At 51.7% G+C, this 21,071-nt stretch overlaps 1 protein-coding gene across 3 annotated transcripts in view; it reads right to left on the bottom strand.

Moving 5' to 3' along the window:
* EPHA8 (EPH receptor A8) overlaps window positions 1–12,545 on the bottom strand; it is a 53,190-nt gene extending 40,645 nt beyond the window's left edge. For all 3 annotated transcript variants that reach the window (XM_039702329.1, XM_039702330.1, XM_039702331.1), the window contains exon 1: window positions 12,352–12,545. In XM_039702329.1, coding sequence (XP_039558263.1) covers window positions 12,352–12,436 — 85 coding nt within the window. In that variant the 5' untranslated portion in view covers window positions 12,437–12,545. The remainder of the gene's footprint in view (window positions 1–12,351) is intronic.
* Between the last annotated feature and the right edge of the window lie 8,526 nt (window positions 12,546–21,071).

Here is a 21,071-nt window from a genome sequence, read left to right as displayed (position 1 = left end):
GAGCAAAAGCTGTGTTAGAAAGCTTTGTCCCCATCCCCAAGGAGTGAGGAACAGAGACACCATGAAGGAGCCCTCTTCACTTGTCACTTCCTTGAAAATGCCCCCCACCCATCAATCTTTCTTCAGGGACTGCCTGGCTGGATATGAGGATGGAGTTTGGGGATGGCAACAAGGGATGCTCCCCAGAGCTGGTGGTTCAGGATAGAGTTGAGTCCTGGCCCCAGCACGGAGAGCAGTGTGACCTTTTGGAGAAGAGGAAGCTGCAAACAGCAGGTTGGAGGGAATGCAATGCAAGGAAGGGCTGTGGAAACAAACTCCCAGCATCAGGTTGTCCACCAGTCCCACCTTGGGACAAGACTGATGCAACTGGAGCATCATTCCTCAGCTGGACACTTCTCCTCTGGAAGCCCTTTAGGCTCAGCTCCCTCTCAGCATCACTGGTTTGAAGTCTGCACTCCAGCAGCTGCTGTAATTGCACACTGCAGTGCCCAGCTCCAGCACAAAGAGACTCCCCATGGTCCTGGCTGACACCCCACTGGAGAAGTCCATCAAAGCCAACCCCTCCCCACCAGGAGCCTGGCTTAAAGAGGAGACAGAGGCAAACTGCAGGAAGAGGAGAGCAGATTGCGTGGGAGGAGAGGTGAGGATGCCTTCCAATGTGCTCAGATGCTTCCTATAGAAACCTGTGCAGTGGCAGCAGTGGAGGAAAGCAGGATGCCATGGCACTGCTGCCTCTGAGTCATCTGAGCCCCATGCCCAGATCCCACAGCGTCAGGCAGAGGAGAGCCTTGCCTTGCCTGATAACCTCGAGTTACTCAGCACCTGGGGAAGGAGCCCAAGCCCCAGCTCCACGGTGCAGATCCAGTGGGATGGAGGCTTTGGGGAAGCTGCCAGCAAGGTGCCTTGACCCTTGGTGCAGTGGGCCCCAGGACCCTAGTGCCTCAACACCCCCCAAGAGCACCAGGCTCCCACAGGGACCCCCAGTGCCTCCAGCTTTCCCCATTCCCTTTATCCTGATGCCACCTAGTGAGGTCAATGCCATGGGAGGCTTCATCCTTGCTGGCTGTCTTTCTGCACCCTTGAGGAGCACCAGACTGGACCTGGAGGCACCTTGTCACAGCATCCCTCTGCAGCAACAGGGCTGGGCTGGTCCCTGGGCTCAGGAGGGATGGTGGTTTTGTTGCCAGGACCAGCTTGTCACAGCAGGGACAGGGCATATCAGGACAGTGTCTCCAGTCCCGGCAGAGCCTGGGCTCAGCATGAGGCTGCTCCCTGTAGCCCGAGGAGCGGGTGCCACTTTCATTTACTATTACCAGGCAGGGAAGGAGAGGGGAGGAGAGAGGAGCAGAGACGTGAGCTGGCTGTGAAACACCCAGACGTCATGCTCCTGACAGAGCAGATTAGGAGCTTTTGAGGCATTTATTAATGTTAGCAGAACAATTTGAAAGAATTTCCAGGGTTTCTTGTGTGGTTCCATTGGCCCAACAGCAGGCCAAGCCCCTCCACTCCCTGTGCAGCGCTGCTCCCACTGCTAAAGAGGCCCCTTGCCCTCAACACAGAGTAATTACCTCGGAGATCTCAAATCCATTTTTATTTGTTATTGTTAATCTGAAGATTTTCTGCCTATTTTCCCTGGGTAATTCACCCAGCAGGAGCCCAGGCTTGGGAGTTTCCCTGTTCACAGTGCAGGACCACAGTCCTGGTGACCCTCAGCAGGCAGGTTGCAGGGAGGGGACAGCTTTCGCAGACCCTCTCCCCCCCCCCACTGTGGTCTCTGCACCCTCTTTCCCACGCTGGGATGCTCAATAATGGACGTGGCTGCCTCCCACTGTTCTGCAGGCAGCAGGAGGAGCCTGCATGAACTGGGGTCCAGCGGGATCATTGCATTATGAGCAATGATGCTGAGAGCACGTAGTGGGGTGTACCCCAGATTGTCTGCCAGCAGTGTGTGGGACCTGGAGCCGGCTTGCTACACCCCATCCCACCACTCTGACTGTGTGGTCATCACTCAGTCTCACAGAGATGTCATTATGACCTGAAGAAGTCTTCTCCTTTCAGTTGCTTTGGTCCCAAACAACCTATGCCAGCTTGCATCCCACCCATGGTCAGATTCCTCTGTGCAGGAAGAGGGATAAATTTCTTTTATTCCTTCACTTCAACTAAGTGCACAGAGCCCTGCATTTTAAGCCCACACAGCAGGCACTGCACAAACACAAAGGCACTGTGTGTCTGAGAGCTCCTGTTAACTTGTGGGATAGCCTGTGGATCCCAGTGTCCATCCAGCAGCACTGTGACATGCTCCGATATGGGGACACTAAAACTCTCCCAAAAGCCGGCTGGTTACAGCCCAGGTTACAGCCCAGCTCCGAAGGGAACCTGCCACACCTCATGTGACAAGTGCCTGTTCAGCCCCGTGCAGTGAGCTCCCGGCTGCTCAGAGCCCGCCTTCGAAGCTGCAGGGTGAGCAAGACCACCACAAAGGACCCCTTTCAGCTCAAACATTTTTCAGAAAATGTGCGGGTTTGGGAGACCTCTCTCCTACAGCTGGGCAATTCTCTTTGATGCTATGGACTGTCTGCACGTATCAGTCTCAAACCGTGAGCTCCATTTTGTTTTCCTCAGCACCATTTTGTCGTTTCCCTATTCTGTGCCTTGGCCTTGCCTCGGCGTATTGAGCCAAAACACCAGGAGGTGTCAGGGGAAATTCTCGCCCTGGTGGAAAAGCTGTCAAGCCTGATTGCCCATTCAAATGTAAGCACCTAGGAGCGAGCAGGTCGTTTCCCAGCACAACTGGGGTCTGCAGATGGAGTCTCATGTAAGGCAGACCCTCATGCTGCATAAAGTTGCATCCTGCAATGGTGCATGAGTAGTGGACATTGCAGCCTCATAGGTACAGACTAGGCAGGAGTCAAAGTGTGCAAATCAGTATATGATGTATATATTGTATTTATACCTATGTCTCTATTCTTGGATCTATATCTGTATCCATTTCCATACCCATGTCTACCAAATTCTATATCCTGCTTGTGATGACTGAGGGAGCTGAGACTGGGACTAGCATCCAGAGGATGTGCTTTTTACTTGGGACCATATATCTCTTGTCATAAATCTATCTATATCTATATCTATATCTATATCTATATCTATATCTATATCTACATCTACATCTATCATCTGTATATCTCTATCTTATATACATTTATATCAATATCTATATTTATATCATTATCATATATATCTATATATATCTATATATATCTATATCATCTATAAAGAGTGAGTGCTTAGATACCCTTCCGAACACTTTTGCTGGTGGCCACAGCTCCTGCAGGGATGTATTGCATCCCTACAAACAGATGTGGGAGCACACTGAGGTCTCACATCCAAGCATCCTGGGCTCAGGAATGGGCTCGTGGTATCTAGGGGAGCTTGTGCATCTTCAGTCCACCCCGGATTCATGGCAGGGTGGTGGAACAAGCCTGGGGGGGACACACTGGTGGATGTGCTGAGTCCCAGCCTCTGGAAAAACAGTGGGGGACCAAAGAGGGCTCTGAGCACCCTCACTAATTGTTAACCCACTGTGGTCCTCCCTCTAATTACTCCACCATCTCCCTCTTAGGCAAGGGCTTTGTAGCGCAGTCGTGGGGAGGAAGGGTCAGTGGGAGCAGCCCTGTTCCCTTGGGCTTCAGTTCCTCTCCATCATAACTTCAAAGGCCTCCCAAGATTCACAGCAAGGCTCCCCCCCCCATGCAACAATGCCTTTTGCATTGATAATTAAACTCTCACCAGCGCAGCTTGGCTGCTCCCCACTACCCAAAGAGCAGCAGGCTCAGCTCCATCGCTCCAAGCAGGTCTGCACAGCCCACACCAGCCCCACAGCCCCAGCCCCTCTTCACGGGGAATGACACAGGGAGGGTTATCCGCAGTGGGAAGAGAGTCTGGGAAAGGGGCAGCAAGAGGCTTCCTGAGAGGAGGGGAACAAGAGCCAGCGGCATTCATTCCTCATAATCTGGGGCAGAATTTGGAAGGGGCAGGTGGGGCCAGGGTGGCTCAGCTATTTGTGTCCCACCATTTAATGCAAGGGCTGGCTGAATAGGCAGCCCTGACCTTTCCAAATCAGGGAGCAAAGCTGAGACACAAAGTCAAGTCTTACTGGCCTTGGAACATGGCAAGAGGACAGGATCGGAAGCTTCGCTTTCAGCCTCCTGAACCCTGGGACAGTATTTATCTTAAGGAAAGGAAAACCAGCCATTTATTCCCCAACACATGAGGCCAGTGGTAGGCCTCAGAGGGAGGAGCAGCATGCCTGGAGGGCAGGTCAGCTCTCCCCTTTTGGGAGCTGTGTGCAGGGACGTTCCCCACAGATCCGGGTCAGCAGTGGGCTGCTGCTCTGCCAGACCAGCAGCCAGATCCAGCCAGGATTTGTCCAGCAGCTGCTGATCCACAAAGCTGCACATACTAAGGACACAGCAGGGATGGGATACCCTCGGCAGCCACCAGCCTCGGCTGCCCAGAGAAGGAGTTTAGAAAAGCAGTGCAAGTAGATCCAGGGAATATCATCAAATCTGGCAGGAATTTTGGATTTCCACACTTCTGGAAATGCCAGAATCAGGCTGGAAAAGAAAACAAAATAAAAGCAAAAAAAGGGAAAAAATCAGAGAAGAAAAATAAAAATAAACACAGGAAAAAAACCAAAACCAAACCAAAACAAAAAAAAAAAAACCACCAAAAATCAAAACAAAATAAACAAAACAAAAACAAAAACAACACCCAAAAAACCCAAAAAAACCCCAATAAACCCCAACAAAACAACCAAAAAACCAAGAAAACCCCACCAAGCTACAAAGAAACATTTTCAAATGAAAGCCGTGTTGCTTTTTGGCTGTGCCCTAATTCCCATTTCAGGATTTCTTCTCAGACCTCCAGATTGTTGCTGTGAACTTTCTGCATTTAATTTTATATCATTTTGTAATGCATCAGGAGCGGCAATGCCCATAAGGACTGCCCAGAGAGTCACCCCTTTTCACTATACCCAGAGCAGGAGACACTTTGATGTAGGAAGAAAGCTTGTTTGTTCAATCAGTGCTAACAAAAAGCCTCAGTTCAGGTTTTAAAAATAAAATTATCAACCTGATCCTTCAAGCCCCTGCATGATATCATGTAAGATAATGTGCAGTGCAAGAGCACATTACCTACCTGTGGTAGGACTGAGGTGTTGTGAAATAATGCAAAAAATGAAACAAAACAAAACACCCTGAATAAAGTATTTCTAAGGCTAAAAACCTTGAAATTATAGGGCAGTTTTTTTCTTCGCAGAAAAAAAAAAAGAAAGCACATCAAAAGCCAAACAACAAAAAGATGTTCTCTCTCAAAACTACAGGTGAGAAAATAGAGATGTAAAATGGTCATGTATCCTGCTTGCTTTGAGACTCCCAATGATTGTGTGCAGGGGGACAGACAGGGAGAACTGGGCATGCTGGTGTAGGAGACCCAAATTAAACAAGCTACCCAGCTCTGGGCAGGGTGTTACAGTACAGGTGGGCACCCTGGTACTGTGTGCACCCATCCCCAGTACAGGTGGGCACCCTGGCACTGCGGCACTCATTGGTTCCAGTGCAAGCTGAAACTGGAAATGTCAGAACCCCGTGGGCTGTCCCAGGGCTCGAGGATGAGTGTGTGGGGCTGGACAGGGCTCCAAGTGGGGGTGAGCCCACACTTCCATGTCTCAGAGCCAGTGGGAAAGGAACTATTTTAGGATCTAGGGGTAACTGGGCTCGTTGTAATTCAGGGCAGAAGCCAGAGGAGGAGGTGGGAAGGCCCTGGGGATGGGGGGGTGAGAAAGGTCAGGGATTCAAGAAATTCCATGGAAACATCCAATGTGAGCAGGGGAAGAAGCAAGACTGCAGTGAGGCTGGGGAAGGAGCACTGGGGTCCCTGTGGCCCTGGAAGAGGCACAACTGGTGCCCCCAGGTGTGGATTTGGCCATCTGGGAGTCACACGTGTCTTTTCTGCCACATCCTGAGGGATGGCACAACGACACAGCCCTGTCCATCAGCAGAGAGGAGCCCGTGCTTGGCACAGCCATCCCTGCATATCTCATCTGGCTAAAGCCCTGTGAGAATGGATCTATTCAACTCCCACACCACCAAAGGGTGGTTCCTGGCATCCCTGACCACTGTCCCCAAAGCCAGAAGCTCGAGGAACAGGTAACAGACCTGCACCCAAATGGGGATTTCCCTCTGAGCTGCAGTTCAGGTACAGAGACAGCCTAAACACCTCATGGTACCGGTAATGCAATATCGTGACAGCCTTTAAAAATTACACAGGAGTTTCCTAACACAAAATAAATGTCTTCTGCTTGCAGTCAGCAACACCTCTGTGGTACAGACTCCAAGAAAAGGGAGCTGTGCCCAGAGGGGTTTGTCCCAGTGTCCTCACACTAGTCCTGAGTCCCTTTTCTCTTTTCTCACATCTGTCGGGTATAATAAAATAGACACAAATGCATTTTCAGCTTTAGTCACCGAGGTTTTCAACTTCTGCTGCATTTTTTGGACATTGAAGCTCATGCCATGTAAGCTGCTAACACTGTCCCAAGTCCTTTTCCCAGACTATCTCACTCTCCACACGTAAGCTGCATGCCCACTCAGTTATCTCCTGCCTGTTTGGGATTTGGAGGATTTCTTATCCCACACTGCCACTTCCCATGCCACCCACTGTGACTCAGGCAACCCGGGCACTGGAGATCTGTGCCTGTATCACAGCCAGGGCAAACCTTGCAGCACCCTGAAAATGCCATTCTGCCCTTCCCACCGATCCCTGCAGCCCTGGTAAAGCTTTCAGTGTTATCCTCTCTGGAATCCTTACTAGGGAAACGTGGGTTTTACAAATGTGCTCGCTTATCTGGATTATCTGGAGGGGCTTTGCATGGCAGTTTTTCAGGCTGTCGTATGCTTTTTCCCTAATTTCTCTGAGGACATTTTTGTTCGCGCACCAGTTGGCCACCCTAAACTGTGCTGAGCTGTTTGTACCCCAGTGACATTTTTAAAGCAAGATAATTTCTTTTAAAGGCTTTTGCCTTTGCTCTCTTAAAAATAGCTTTCTAAAATGGAACATTTTCACAGACAAAAATACCAATACTAACCACCTTTGAGGGGACAGGCTGAATATCTCACATGACTGGTAATTAAATATCACAAAAGTCCTTAATAATTGCGTGGAAGGTGCATAACACAGAAGGTATTTCATCCAAGGAAAGACCCTGGAACTTGTGGCATCATTGATGCTGGGGTGGAGCTTGGATAGATTAACCTTTCCAGCTGCAGCCAGCACTGTTGCCACTCACTAATGTGGTTAAATAAGCATTTTAAAGATGAGAAACTGGACATAGAGCAGAAGATACCATAGGCACAACTATGATAACCAGGGCTGGAGGTAAAGAAAAATCACAGAAGGGAACCTGCAGAGCCCAATCTGCTCATGCCCACAAGGGCTGCAAGGTGCACAGGTTGAGTTTACCACTTTCACAGCCGAAAAATACGGGCTCTTTAATCCTGCAGGAAAAGCCTAACAAGAACAAACAGCTGGAAGGTGAAGCCAGGGAAATTTGTATTAGGGAAAGAGGGGGCTGATTTTTAAAGGCTAGGGCTGCTGAGCCCTTGGAAGGGGTTATTAAAAGCAGCACTGCCTTGCCGATGTTTTCAGATAAATGGCGAATACTTTTCTGGCCACTATCCCTAGGCCAACACACTTCATTAGGCTTTATTGGTGTGCCTGGATCTGATCCATTAAGGAGTTACATCCTTTACACAGCTATTTATGGTACCGAGTATCGCGCACCCACACGGGCAGGACGGGGGGTTTGTTTCATTTTGAAGGTAATACAAGTGCATTATCTGACCACTCCCTTTGGGACTGGTAAGGCTGAAGGGGTTAATCACCTCTGTGACAGAGGAATCATTTTGAGTGTTGGCCAGGCAAACAGGCTGGGTTAGAAGAATGAACTATCAAAAACTGTCAGGGTATGAATAGAGTTATCATATGAATGGATGTGCCCCTGGAGATAAAGCCAGCACCGAAGACGGCCAGTGAGGCCAGCAGGGACAGGCAAAACACAGGACCCGAGCAGAACAAAGAGCGGAGGTGGCGGGATGTATCCATAAAACCATGCTCCCCAAGTCCTGCCACCGGGACCCGCACTGCCGCCGGGATGTGCGGGATGAGCTTCCACCCTTCCTGAGCATCTTTGGGGGCTGGGGTTCACTGCTGGTTTGTTGAGGTTTTTTTGAGTAAAATATTTTGCTAACCACTTTCAGCAATTGAAAAAATAAGGAATTCTTTCCTCCCCGAAGCAATGCATCAGGTTTTCAGCTGGACTTAAATTTGGCTTCATCAGATCCATTTCCACCATCACCAAAATGGGTGCTCATTTACTGTCACTGGAAACAACCCCTTGCAATCTCAGGAAACGAGAATTCAAGGAGAATGAAAAAACCTGCCAAAGTAGGTGTGTTTTGTGCACAGGTGTGTTATTTTTCTGCAAATTTTGGAGGTTGATTTTTCAGAAGTTTTATAAGCTATTAATACAAGAGGGATGGAAATGAAGATGGCACCAGAAACGTATCCCCGTAAGCCTACCTAAAATTATGCAAATATTTGCTTTATATCAGCATTTTGGGAGCAATCAAAAAATTAAACACCCCCAGATTTTTTTTCACTAATGTAGCCTAAACCAGCTCCCTGTTTTAAACCAGTGCTTCTCCATCCCCCATCACCAAAAGTCCATAAGCTTAAACACTCTTGTTCCCTATCCTTACAGAGGAACACAGACCCCCACAGCCTTTTTAAAACGGAAAAGGCGATTTCCTCTCCCTTTCAATGTCTTGCTTTTCCCGCAGCCCCGACTTTGGCGTTGCTGCAGAGAAGTAGGAAAGAAGCATTGAATAAACATGCAGATTAGTTTTTACCTTTTTTTCTGTTTGAGCAGAGGGGCAATTAATGAGATTACAATGAGAGATTAGCGGGAGAGACCCCCATGAACCCTTCCTGTGGCCCCCGTTTCAGCAGCGCAGCAAGCGGCTGGGTTTTCCCAAGGATTCTGGTGCTTTCCCGCACCCCATCCCTGTTGAGTGCAGGAACAAAACCCCATCACTGCGGTACAAGGAAAAGATGAGCATGCCCTCCTTGGCTCAGCATTCTCCGCTGTACATCACCCGATCCCCATCATCTGCTGTGTGCCTCAGCCAGTGCCCCAAAATGCTGGGGGAAATGTCCCCAAATCCCCTTCCCCTGCTTCACCAGGTCCCACATGGAGCCCTCCAAGCTCACCCGTGGGCCAAGGGGTCCATGTTGAGATGGGGAGGAAGGTCACCCGTCTCATGGACGGAGGGCAGAGCTGAGCTGGGGGCATCACCTGGAAGGGAGTAGACCCCCTACAATAGCATTTGAAGTGCCATTTTTTGACAGAAAACATAATTTTATTACCCCCCACCCAAGCGCCAAATGTGATAATTTCTGCTCGTCTGATTTTCTTTCAATTTAACAAAGATATTTCATATTTTATTATTTAATAAAATTAAATAATTGTTTAACTTCAATTTGTGCTACAATATAAAATACCCGCTTTAATATTTTCACCTATGCAACACAGTCTGCAATAGTGTAAATATTTTTAGTCTCTCATACCTCATACACTGAAATATCTTGAAATATCATATATATTGAAAATAACTTTTCTACCTCCCTGCTCTAAAGCAATTTGATAATTTCAGACAATTATTTTTTCAGTGCTCCAAATAAAAAACTTCCACATCCTCCAAATTTTTACCCCTTTTTAAAAAAATCAGTTTTGGCTTTCAATGCATTTCGCAATGGCTGCCGTGCTGAAATGGGGATTTCCCATGGAATGGCGATTCCCTTTTCCTTCTATTTCTCGGGCACACCTGCACACAAGACTGAAAGGAATATAAAATATAAGCTCAAAACTTCTTGGAACAAATATTTCAGGAAAGACAAAGGCACTGTGAGCTCTTGGAAAGAAAAAAAAATAGGGTTGAAGCTGGTTTTTTGGTTAATACATGTTTTTATACACCAACTGCTCCCAATACATGCATGCAGAGTGTAGCACACCGTGGCCTGAAATTTGCTTTGCAGTTGTAATTTTCTACCTTGCAGTTCCCAAACCAGCACTGGGTTTGCTCAAGAGCACGGCCAGAAATGCAGGGCACTGAGAGGCGGTGGGAGCAGGCAGAGGTGATGGGCAGCCAGGCTACACCTTCACACCGTGTCCATAGTCACCACACGCTCTGGGAATGGGGCAGCCAAGCCTGGCACAACTGGAGTGTGGCATGCACCAAGGCTGGGCTCTGCTCTGCAGCATCTCCCACATTTCCAGTCCCATCCCATGCCGGGGTACTCAGTGACCGGCACCACAGCCGATCGCAGTGTGGACGCTGCTCCCTGCCCATCCCAGCACCTGGGACACTGGGAACTGGCAGAGCCCACAGCCACATCCCAGTTCCACTGCTCATGCTGGGGACACGGCTGGCACTGAGTGCCCCATGCCAGGGCACAGCAGAGCCCCAGGATCCGCGGGGCCATGAGCAGCATTGTGGCAGTGGATGGAGCACCGCTAGCTTTCTGCAGGTTCCCGCACCTTTTCTTGGTGCCATTCAGTACCACCTGTCTGGTCTAACCAAGATCCAGCCTGCTTGGTCTGCCCCAGAGCCCAGCACATCCCTAGCCCTGTGCAACCTCCTGACCAAGGCTGTGATTTCTTTTCCAACAAGTCTTGTGGGAAAGCCAGGTATCTCCCAGCTGGTAACAGGCAGACAGTAGTCCCGGGCCTGGCTATCCATGCAGGCACCATAAAGCCCAACTCAGCATCCAGCGATCTCCTCCGTAGAGTACAGCAAGGCGGCCCTTGCCGCATTTGTCAGTGCCCAGGGTGTGCCAAGTCCAGGCAGGGCTGTTTGGCTTTGCGGGGCTGCAGCACTGAGAGCCTGGCGCTTCACAGACAGCATCCTGCACCACTCCCTGCCCAAGATATGGGGCAAAGGGCAGCTGCTGCACCCCAGAGCAAAGACCAAGCAAGGGCTGGCAGTGTTGGGGTGCCGGGGCCCCATTGCACACCCTCATAGCCCATCCCCAGCAGTGAGACCCCAATGCATCCCCCTTGCATGGGCAGCAAAGCAGATGGGAAAAGGAGCAGGAAGAGGGCCAGGAAGTAGGCATTGGGCAGAAAACAGGGTTAGGACCAGCAAATAGCTGGAAATTGGAAATAAAGTGAGGAAAATGCTGGTGGGTGTTGGATGATGGCAGTAAGCACAAGGACCCAGCCCAGCAGGGTTCTGCGAAGTGCACGAGGCACAGCGGTGGCAGCCCTTGGGCCTCAGTATGCTGGAAGGATGGCAGATATGCAGGGGCAGGAGAAGCGAGAGATGCCATCGCCTCCATGGGGCACAGACACTGGCCCTGGGGCTCGCTGCAGAGGCTGTGCCGTGCTGGCCGTGGCTCTCAAGCACAGCAGAAGGGAGGAAGGATGCTGCTGCCGGTGCCAAGGACATGCTCGGGAGTGGGAACAGCAGATCTCTGGCGATGAAGATCAGCAGACCTGGGAAGCAGCCGTGCCGCCGCTGCCAGCACAGAGGGAGACAGGCGAGCGGTGGGTGGCAGGAGCAGGAGCAGCACTGCCGAAACCGAGGGGGGCCTGAGATACTGGAGTAGGGACATGGACAAGGGCCGGGGATGAGGGCAGCCGGCAGCTGGGTAGAGAGGCTGGCTGGATAGAGCAGGCCTGACGTGGCTGACACCAAGATGTCGAGAGAGGATCCTCAGCTGTATCCCTGCTTCCTACTTCAGAAGTTTCCAGCCCTTTCTCTCACGAGAAGTTTCCCACCTGAATGCCCTTTCCAGCTCCCCTCATCCTCCGGATCTTCCTGTGCCCACCCACTCACTCCATCACAGCCCACAGTGCTCGGCCAACGTGCACGGCCCCGCGCTGCTGCCAGCTCCAGTGATGGGGATCGCCATGGCTGAGCTGGTGCTGGTGTCCCTGTCCTCTCTGCAGCCACCCCTGCATGCTGCAGCAGAGCCCGGGCAGAGGAGGGAGGCAGAGCTGCCGGCATTGCTGCAGAGTCAGGTTCTCCTGACCAGCTCCGAAGTTTTGCCTCTGGTGCAAAAGCTCCAGGATTAGCAAACTCAGGCAGGCAGGAACCTGGAGCTGCACTCCCCTGGGAGCACAGAGAAGCAAAGCCCGGCAGGGCTAAGCTCATGTGGACACATCCAAACAGCCACAGCGATCCCGCGGGTGTCCCTAACACTGCCCCGTCACTCCAGGGCCGCCCCGGTTCCTACCTTCGCTGGTGGTGGCCGAGAGGCAGGCAGCCAAGGCTATGACGATGGAGAGCGAGGATGTCAGATCTCCCTGTGCCCATGCCATGGTCCGGCGGGGGCCACCAGGCGCAGGGCCACCTCGGTTGTCCCAGCACCTCTGCGAGCGAGCTACCTCTGCCCAGAGCTACGGCACTCGCCGGCTAATGCAAAGGCACTTTGCGCACATTGCTCGCAGCCACACGGGCGGGCGAGCAGGGAGGGAGCAGCCTGCCCGTCACCGCTCGCAAGCCAATGGGCTGGGTGGGCTCTGTGGCGAACCCCCCTTTCCGCACCACACGCGCTCGCTGTACCCAGACCCAGCATCGGGACTCGGGCTCCCACTGCCCGCTCTCCCCCACGCCCCCGCCCTCGGGAAGCTCCAACAGTCCCCACTGCATCCCGTGCCCCCCATCCCGCTCCGCTGCTCTCACTGGCCGCGGCGAGAGACAAACTTGCAGCGCTGCGGGGAGCTCTGCGCTCGGTCGGGGTCAGGAGTGAAGGGGATGGGGTTACCCGTCCCTCCTGCTGTGCAAGGAGAGGAAAACCCCTTGTAACCGGTCCCCTTGCATGTCTGAAGGAGACAGATAGGACACCCCCATCCCGATGCTTTCCATGCCACATCGTTCTGGGAGAGACACTCTGCTCACACCTGACCTGTGGCAGTGGGAGCAGGGGAAGCACAGCCAGGGCTCACGACTCCCTGTTTACTGCCACGTTGGTCACTTGACAGAGGGTCAACCCTTTCCAAAGCAGTTTGGGAAGACACAGCAATTGTGCCAAGGCAGAAAGGCTGGGCACTGGGCAAGGGTGTCCTGTGACAGGGGCCTGGGGCTACCTAGGAAACACAAAGCATCCTTCCCACAGCCTCTGCATCACTCTTGCTTGGAGCCACCAGAATCGCCGTGCCAGGTGAGTACCTTGCTCAGCATTAAACACTCGACATCTGTCAACAGACCCCCTACAGCCACTACTGCTTCCCCATCTAAATGCTGAACAATCATTAATACCTGCCCGTGGTAACCACAGATGCTGACTCCCATCTACACCACGTGCAGTGACTTATTTGCTCCTTCATGCACTCGTGGCCGGTGCATTGTGACTGCAGCTCTACCTTGCCCCAGGAACTACCCCTGGGCAAGGCACAGAGGGCAGGATAGGCATCTCTTCTGTTGTCTGTCAGACCGTCCCTTGGAAAAACCTCATCCCAGACTTGCTCAGTGGAGACAGGGAAGGAGAAGGGGGTCTTGCACACCCTCTATTCCACTCTGTGTACCTTGTATGTTCCCAGGAGATGCTAGACTCCATGCTGGGGCACCCCATGGTGCTACCAGCAGCTTTCTGCGTGGAGGAGAGGAGCTCCCTGCCCGCCTCCCAGCACGCAGTGGTAACAATTCTTCATTCAGAATGGATGAAGACTGTACATGCAGGGATGTGTCTGCACCACTCATCACCAGGACCTGGGAACAGCACAGAGCCTCGGGTCCCTCCAGGCTTTTACCCTGCCTGCCTGGGAAGCAGTCAGTCCAGAGACAGTGCTGGAGAGATCCTGTCATCAGCAGTATCACGGGATGGGCTTGCAGAGCGGCTTGGGCAGAGACACAGCTGTGGCTCAGAGGACACCAGGCATCCCCAAGGCAGCTGGCAGAGGCCAAGCAGTGCTGTCAGGTGACAGGTGCAGCTACACAGTGGACTTTGCAGTGGACCTTGGAGCAAAGGGGTCAGGGCTGATGGTCTCCAAAATCACAGCAAGCCACCAGAAAGTCCCAGATCATGCCACAGTAGTTGCACTCCTGCAGCTGGTGGGAAAGCAAATATTCTGCCAGCTATCAGATTGCTACTCTGACCCAGACATTTCCATTTGCTGAAAGGGCTTGTCACAGCTCAGCTCTCTGTCCCACAGTGCCCAAGCAGAGGCAGGCATTCCAGAGGGACAATGTTCACACTGCTGCTGTCTGTTTGGCTCTTGTGAAACCCCCCTGCTAGCTACCTCCAGCTCTCGTGTTCATCTGGAGAAGAGATGGCTCTGGGGAGTCCTTAGAGCCCCCTCCAGGGCCTAAAGGGGCTCCAGAAAATGAACTTTGGACAAGGGGTGGAGTGACAAGATTAGGGAAAATTACTTCACACTCTACAGGGCAGGGATGGATGGGATATTGGGAAGAAATGCCTCCCTGTGAGGGTGCTGAGGCCCTGGCACAGGGTGCCCAGAGAAGCTGTCCCATCCCTGGGAGTGTTCAAGGCCAGGCTGGGTAGGGCTTGGAGCAACAAGGTCTGTTGGATATGGGGTGGAATGAGATGGTCTTTAAGGTCCCTTCCAACACAAACAATTCTATGATTCTGTGATGTCAGTCCCAAACTCTGGAAAAAGCTCTGGGGAGGCAGAAGCCAGCTTTGGTCTTCCAGTGCTGAGTGATTCCACTCCCAGTGCCATGCCCCTAACCTTGCTGACCTTCAATGCATCCCAGATACCCACATGGGTTCTCTAGTCCCCTGATGCCATCCCAGCCCCATGTGTGACAGGACTGTGGGTCCTCTGGGTCTTGCAAAGGTGCCAAGAGCTACCAGCTACTGCATGTCCCTACAGGTTCTGGACTTGCTGTGCTCCAGGGCTGCAGAGAAGCTGTGCTGGCTGAGCACTGTTACACGCTGAAAGCAGCTTTGCAGGAGCCAAGAGACAGCCATGCCAGAAAAGCCCCAAAATCCCTTCCAGGGAATGGGAGGCTTCTCAGATACACTGTCAGCTCTGGGGAGAGGGGAGGGTGTGTAATGGGATGCCTGCAAGCAGTGGTGGGTGCAGCAGGAAGCAGGGTCAGTGTGAACTCTGTACCACAACACAGTGCACACACACTGGGCACAGAAGGGCTGTGGGGGTAGGGGCAGACATTCTGGTTTCCCTGGACACTTGGTTTTGTGGTCAGGATGTGCCTTGAGTGCATAATCAATGCATGTGCATCGAGGCTGGGTACTGTCAGGGGTGTTGAAGCTGGTACAGGGTCAAACACTTTTGGGATGCTCCTGTCTGGGATTGCAGACCCCTTCCACACAAAGATCCATGTGCAGCCACAAGGGGTGGTCACAAGCCATCCCAGGAACCCCAAACAGACCAGGAAACAGAAGCATGGAGGGCATCACACCAGGATCTCTGTCCCTCTCCTCACCTGCAGCCCTCCCCAGGCTCCTATTCAGCTGTCTCTGGCCTGAGCCCAGCTGCCTCCCCCTTCTTGCTGAGTGCTGCTGCCTCTGCTCCTTGATGAGTCTCTTGCCACGTCCCTCAGCCATGGTCCTGCACCTGGCTGTCACTGAGATGGGGAGGATATTTATAGATGCAGCAGAGAGACGAGAGCGCAGCTCAGGCAGACAGATCAGCAAAGGAGGGAAGCAAGCCTGGGTTTACCCCCTTTTAGCAGCACCCAGGTCACTGTGCATTTAGTAGGGAAGCCACAGCCTCCTCGTTAACTCAGTAGCTCAAACCTGGGTTGTTGTCCTTTGCATCCAGCTTTGCACCCAGGGACTGTCCATTGCAGCCCTGAAAGAGCAAATCTGTGCCTGGACTGAGGAGGGCAGCCCTGTCTCTGGTGTTCCAGCACTTCTCCAGCACATCCAGGCACTTCTCCTGTAGCATCTGCAGGGCCACGTGCCTTAGGGTCAAGACTGGTAGAGGCACCACTGGCACTCATCAAGGGAATGGGACTGTCTCCACACCCATGTCACTCTGTGTTGGGACACCAGCAGAGCCAGGATCCCTGCTCCAAACCCTGTGGAGAAGGAGATGCTCAGGGCAGGGACAGAGCCATGGTGTAGGTCTCCATAACCCCTAACACCTGTTCATCCATCTGTCCCCTGCTGTACATCCCTTTCCGAGGAGGAGGAGACAGGATGGGACATGAGTGCCCTCTCCCAAACCCAGTGTTCTTCCCATGCATCAGGTGTCTGCAGAAGGACAAGCTGTGTCTGAGCAGAAGCAACACTGCACAGACGTCCAGGATCCTCCCAGAAAAGCACTGATCATTGTTGGTAGGGGGACAGGACTCCTGGGGGACTTTCTCCACCCAAATAGCCTTAAACTGTGCTCCATCCACATCTTGACCAGGCAACAGCCCTGAATCCAAGGAGCTTTAAAACCTGAGGTTTAACAAGTCAGACTCCTACTGCCTTCCCCCGCTATCCTGAGCCCTCCATTCTGGCTCTGCAGCAGAGCCCCAGAGGTCACAGGACAGAAGGAGGGTGCTGGACCCATGCAGGTGGAACATCCCCCTCTACACTTCCAGTGGCTGTGGCATCCCCCAGTAAAGTCTGCATTTGGTGACCCCGCCTGAGCTGTCAGCAGGAATTCTCAGGGAGTTCCAGTGTGCCCCATGTAAGGACGCCAGTGGACAGCCCTTTAAACTGGCATCTGCTACATAAACATGCTGACAAGTTCTTTACATCTGTATAACAATTCACCTGGAGCAATCTGGGTGCTAAATCACTGTAATTCCTTGTGCTGTGTCTGGGCTGGGACAGGTTGCTCAGCTGCAAGGCTGAGGATTACAGGGACCATGTCTCACTTCCTCCCTGCCTCCTGGGCAGACTCAGGCTTTTTTCCCTTTCCAGTGCCTTGGGGTTGTACTTTTCCTAATGTGCCAAGATCCTTTTTCAGCCAGGTGCCTTCCCTGCTTGCCCAGTCCTCCCTGGCACTCACGAGTATTCCCATCATTGCCTGGCCTCTTACCCAGGGGAGCAGCCACTCAGCCAGGATCTTTCATGAGATGCCATGGCTGAAGATCTCCTCCATTCCTTCAGCACAGCCAGGTGGAGGGTCCTGCTCCCTCCTCATTATCACAAGCAGGTGCCCAGGTTGTTCCATTAATGCCAGCAGAGAGGGCCAGCCCTTGGCATCACTCGTGATGAGGTATGACTGTGGCAACCACTGGCCAGCTGAGCAATCAGCACAAAATTAATTCAGGTCAAGGCTGGGGAGACTGGGCATGCCTCTCCTTGTCATTATCAGAAATGCTGTGTATTAATATCCTTTATATTAAAAAAAAATAATCTCATCATAATTTTTCCTCATTGAAAGAGACAGTTTGGAACTGGAATTGAGACAAACAGAAGCCAGGAGAACCAGCTGCAGAAGGGGAGAGTTTGAGAAAGGTCTTTTGGTAATATCTATCGTTCCCTTATCAGTGAGGATATTAAATGTATTGAAATGCTAAGCAGCTCTTTAAGGGCTGTCTCTGATTTTCATTAAACAAGCAGGGGATGAGCAGGAGGGAAGGTGATGCAGCACTGTTCTCTCTCTAAGAAATTCTGATTGCTGGATATTAACAGCATTAGTCCTTTTATCCAAGAGCGCCAGGGTTGCACTTGCCTTCATGCCTATTCTGTGTCTTGCTGAAGTGGAACTAAGTCTCTGCTGTCTAACATTGGGCACACAGTGGCTTTCGAGCTGTTAGGGACCAGGGCTGTACAGAGATGCACAGCAAGAGTGTCCCAGGGACCATGAGTTGGGTCCCTGTGTCTTCCAGTGCCACCATTTCCTACTGCCCAAAAGGAGATGTTAGCTCATGCCTTGGCAGGGCAGTCTGGTCTTGAGAGGAGATGGGGATGAGCAGTCAGAAGTTTAAACCAAGTGAAATCACCCCAACAGCCCCAGGCCCAAGGTGGAAGCATCACCTGAGGGATGGTGAGGGAATGGGCTACACCCTTGACATGTATCTGGCATTGAGTCCTGGTGATCCCCAGACATCTCCAAGCATGGAGAAAAATGCTTCTGTGTCCTGCCTGAAGGGAGGCCTGGGAACACCTCTGCCCCACTCTGGGGAACACACAGTGCTGTAATGACTTCAGAGACCATCTCTCAGCTTCCCAAATGGGGACATTGCTATGGGAATGTTGGAGGGAACCACCACAGCATGCAGTGCTACAGCATGGTCAACAGCAGTGCTGGGGCCACACAGGGCCACAGCAGAGGGTTTGGGGTACTCTGCAGAGGGTCTCAAGCCTGTCTGCAATGCTGGCATGGCCAGCTGAGCCCTTGCAGGAACTCCAGCTCTGACACCCAGGCAGGGCTGTGACAGCCTCTGGATTTCTCTGCCAACAGCCCAATGGTGCTTTGCTGGCTGAAGAAGCAGAGGTGCAACACAGTCAAGTCCAACCACTTCAAAGACACATCACAAAACAAAGGCCATCAATCAGGTGCCAAAATGGCACAAGTACCACAAGTGCACCTCAGCACTCTTAATATCTTTTCTTTGCCTTCCAGTTTCTAACCTTGGTGTGTTCCTGGCACTGCTCTGAATGGTCACAGAGGCCAAAGACTGCTGCTAAAACCACAGGCCTCCAGGAGCTGGGACTTGAAAGCACCTGAAAATAACAAGGCTGCCCACGGCATTTGTGAGAAACAGCAGCTGTGGAGGAAGGGTGGCAACCCTCATCCAGTGTACATGCATTTGGAAAAGAAAGGGACACAGACACAGCCCCAGAGCTCTCTAGAGAAGGGCTGGTACAAACAAACAGAAATCAGCTGGAGCCAATAAAACAGGGGCAGCACAGCATGTGTTTAACCCCAGTCTCCAGAGCCCAGCAGCTCCAATATTGCCAAAGGGAATGGCTTTGTGGGCTAAGCAGGTCGTTTGAAATGCTCAGGCTTTGGGAAAACACAGGGTCCCTGCAGGACAGCTGGAATCTGCAACCCAGCTCACTACCCCTCCCACACAGGACCCTGGCATCACCCTGCTCTGGGCCATCCCTCTTGTGTCTTTGGACCCAGCTTGTGTCTTTCCTCCCAATTTATTCCACACTTATCTTCACTTCCTTCTGTCCTTGCTCTTTCCTTTCTTGTGCATGGTTCGTTCCGTCCTGTCTCTGAGGCTTTATCCCACATGGACAAATGAACAGCTTTGTGCCTGCCAGATGGCTGTGGCACCTCCATCCCCATCCCCTGCCACCCATCACCGCCTCCTCTGTTCGCAGAGCTGATCACTGCTTCCAAAGAATCCCAAAATAGTTTGGGTTGGGAAGGACCTTAAAGCTCATCTTGTTCCAATCCCCTGTCATGGGCAGGGATACCTTCCCCTAGACTGAGTTGCTCAGACGTTGCTTTGCTCCCAGCTCAAGCTCACCCTGCCTGCACCATCAGGCTTCTCCAGCAGCAGTGAGACAATTGCTCTCCAAGACACCCAAACCCCCTGATATTTGTGCCATGGGATACAAATCCTCCATAGGATCAAACACGGCACTCCATGGTTGTTTCTTCTTGTGGTTTCTTGACCAAAATAATCAAGCCTTCCTTCAGACACTGTCATGAGATGGAAAAGAAAGCAGGACAAGCCCACCAGCCATCTCTAGAGTCCTGCAGCCCTGCCTTGGAAGTACACTATGGCAAGAGTCACCACCCTTTGGCATTCCCAGTCTCTGCCATCCCAAGCTAAAGATCTCTGTTTGGCCCTAAATCACTGGTGCTAAGGGGCAAAGACACAAGAGAGGCAGAAAATACCTCCAACCCCACCTCAAGCGACTCTTGTACAGCCAAGACAATGCTCTGATGCTGTTGAAACTATCAGCTTCACTTCAAGCACATTGTTTCTGCTGGAAGTGGAAATTTCAAAGAGACTTAATTACAGAGCTGGGCAGACCCAGACATAATCCTTTTGAAAGCTGACAATGAGATGCTGTCCAAAAATAATTTTGATGCTATAAAAATAACCAAACAAAGCTGCATTTAAAAGAGGATGAGTAATAGGAGAACAATAGCAAAACATATGGGAATACCCACAGCCACTTCAGAGCCCAGGCAGGGTTTCCCTGTGCAGAAGGAGGTACTAGTCAGGCAGGAGCTGCTCCCACAGAGTCGTACCCAGGTCCTACTTACCTGGGCTATGCTTTCCCAGAGCTCTGGGCTGTCAGCCACTTCAGGGAATTTGGGAAGAGGTCATCAGCATGCAAAGGTGGGGCTGTCAATGGTAAAGTACAGTCCAAAGCCACAATTTCCCCCCTGGTTTTGGTTACACATCCTGGGATCCCCAGCTGCAGCTTCAGGTTTAATATTTGCTCTGTCCGATGACAAAGTTCAGCTGTAGCAAGGACCATGCCACCAGTTGGGCCTATTTATTACCCAGCATAGGTCTCTGTGTATGCAGTGTGAAGCCAGCTTCCTGCCCAGTAGCATTTCTTTGTGTGGGATGTTGGATGCAGGAATATTTAGGAAGAACTGGAGCTATGCACCCAGCCCTGGCTATTGCAGAAAGTTATAAATAACCAGGTTACCTTGGGTAACCTTTCAGAATTGCAGCCTAATTTCTTCAAACATCCACCCTCCACCTCATGTCACTGAGATTTAACTCCCTGTGGGGTGTGGGGGGGTCAGTGAAAAGCCCTTCACCAGTTCAAGAAGAAGATGAAAAAACAAATTGATATTTCATAAAGTAAGTGTATTCAATTAATACTGCCTCAGGAAATAATTAACAGATTCACTTGGAAATTGTCCAGAACATAACCTATGTTTTAACAGAAGGTGGAAAAGGCTAAGGGAGGACACACGTATTGCACACTGTCAGCACTCAGGTCTGGGACTCAGATGTAGACAAAGCCCAGCCTTCAGCCTGGAGCTGAGCCTTTGCTGCTTCACGGAAGCACCATGTGTGACCACACTGCCGCCGTGACCAGAGGCAGGGGACAAGCCACATGTCTCCTCTGGAACCTTGCCTGCTCAGGCCAGCAGGAGG

This window comes from Passer montanus, unplaced genomic scaffold (assembly GCF_014805655.1).
Source record: "Passer montanus isolate IOZ18808 unplaced genomic scaffold, ASM1480565v1 scaffold155, whole genome shotgun sequence".
Classification (NCBI taxonomy): Eukaryota; Metazoa; Chordata; class Aves; order Passeriformes; family Passeridae; genus Passer; species Passer montanus.
The sequence above is the reverse complement of the archived record's forward strand: the minus strand, read 5'-3'. Positions and strand labels throughout refer to the sequence as shown.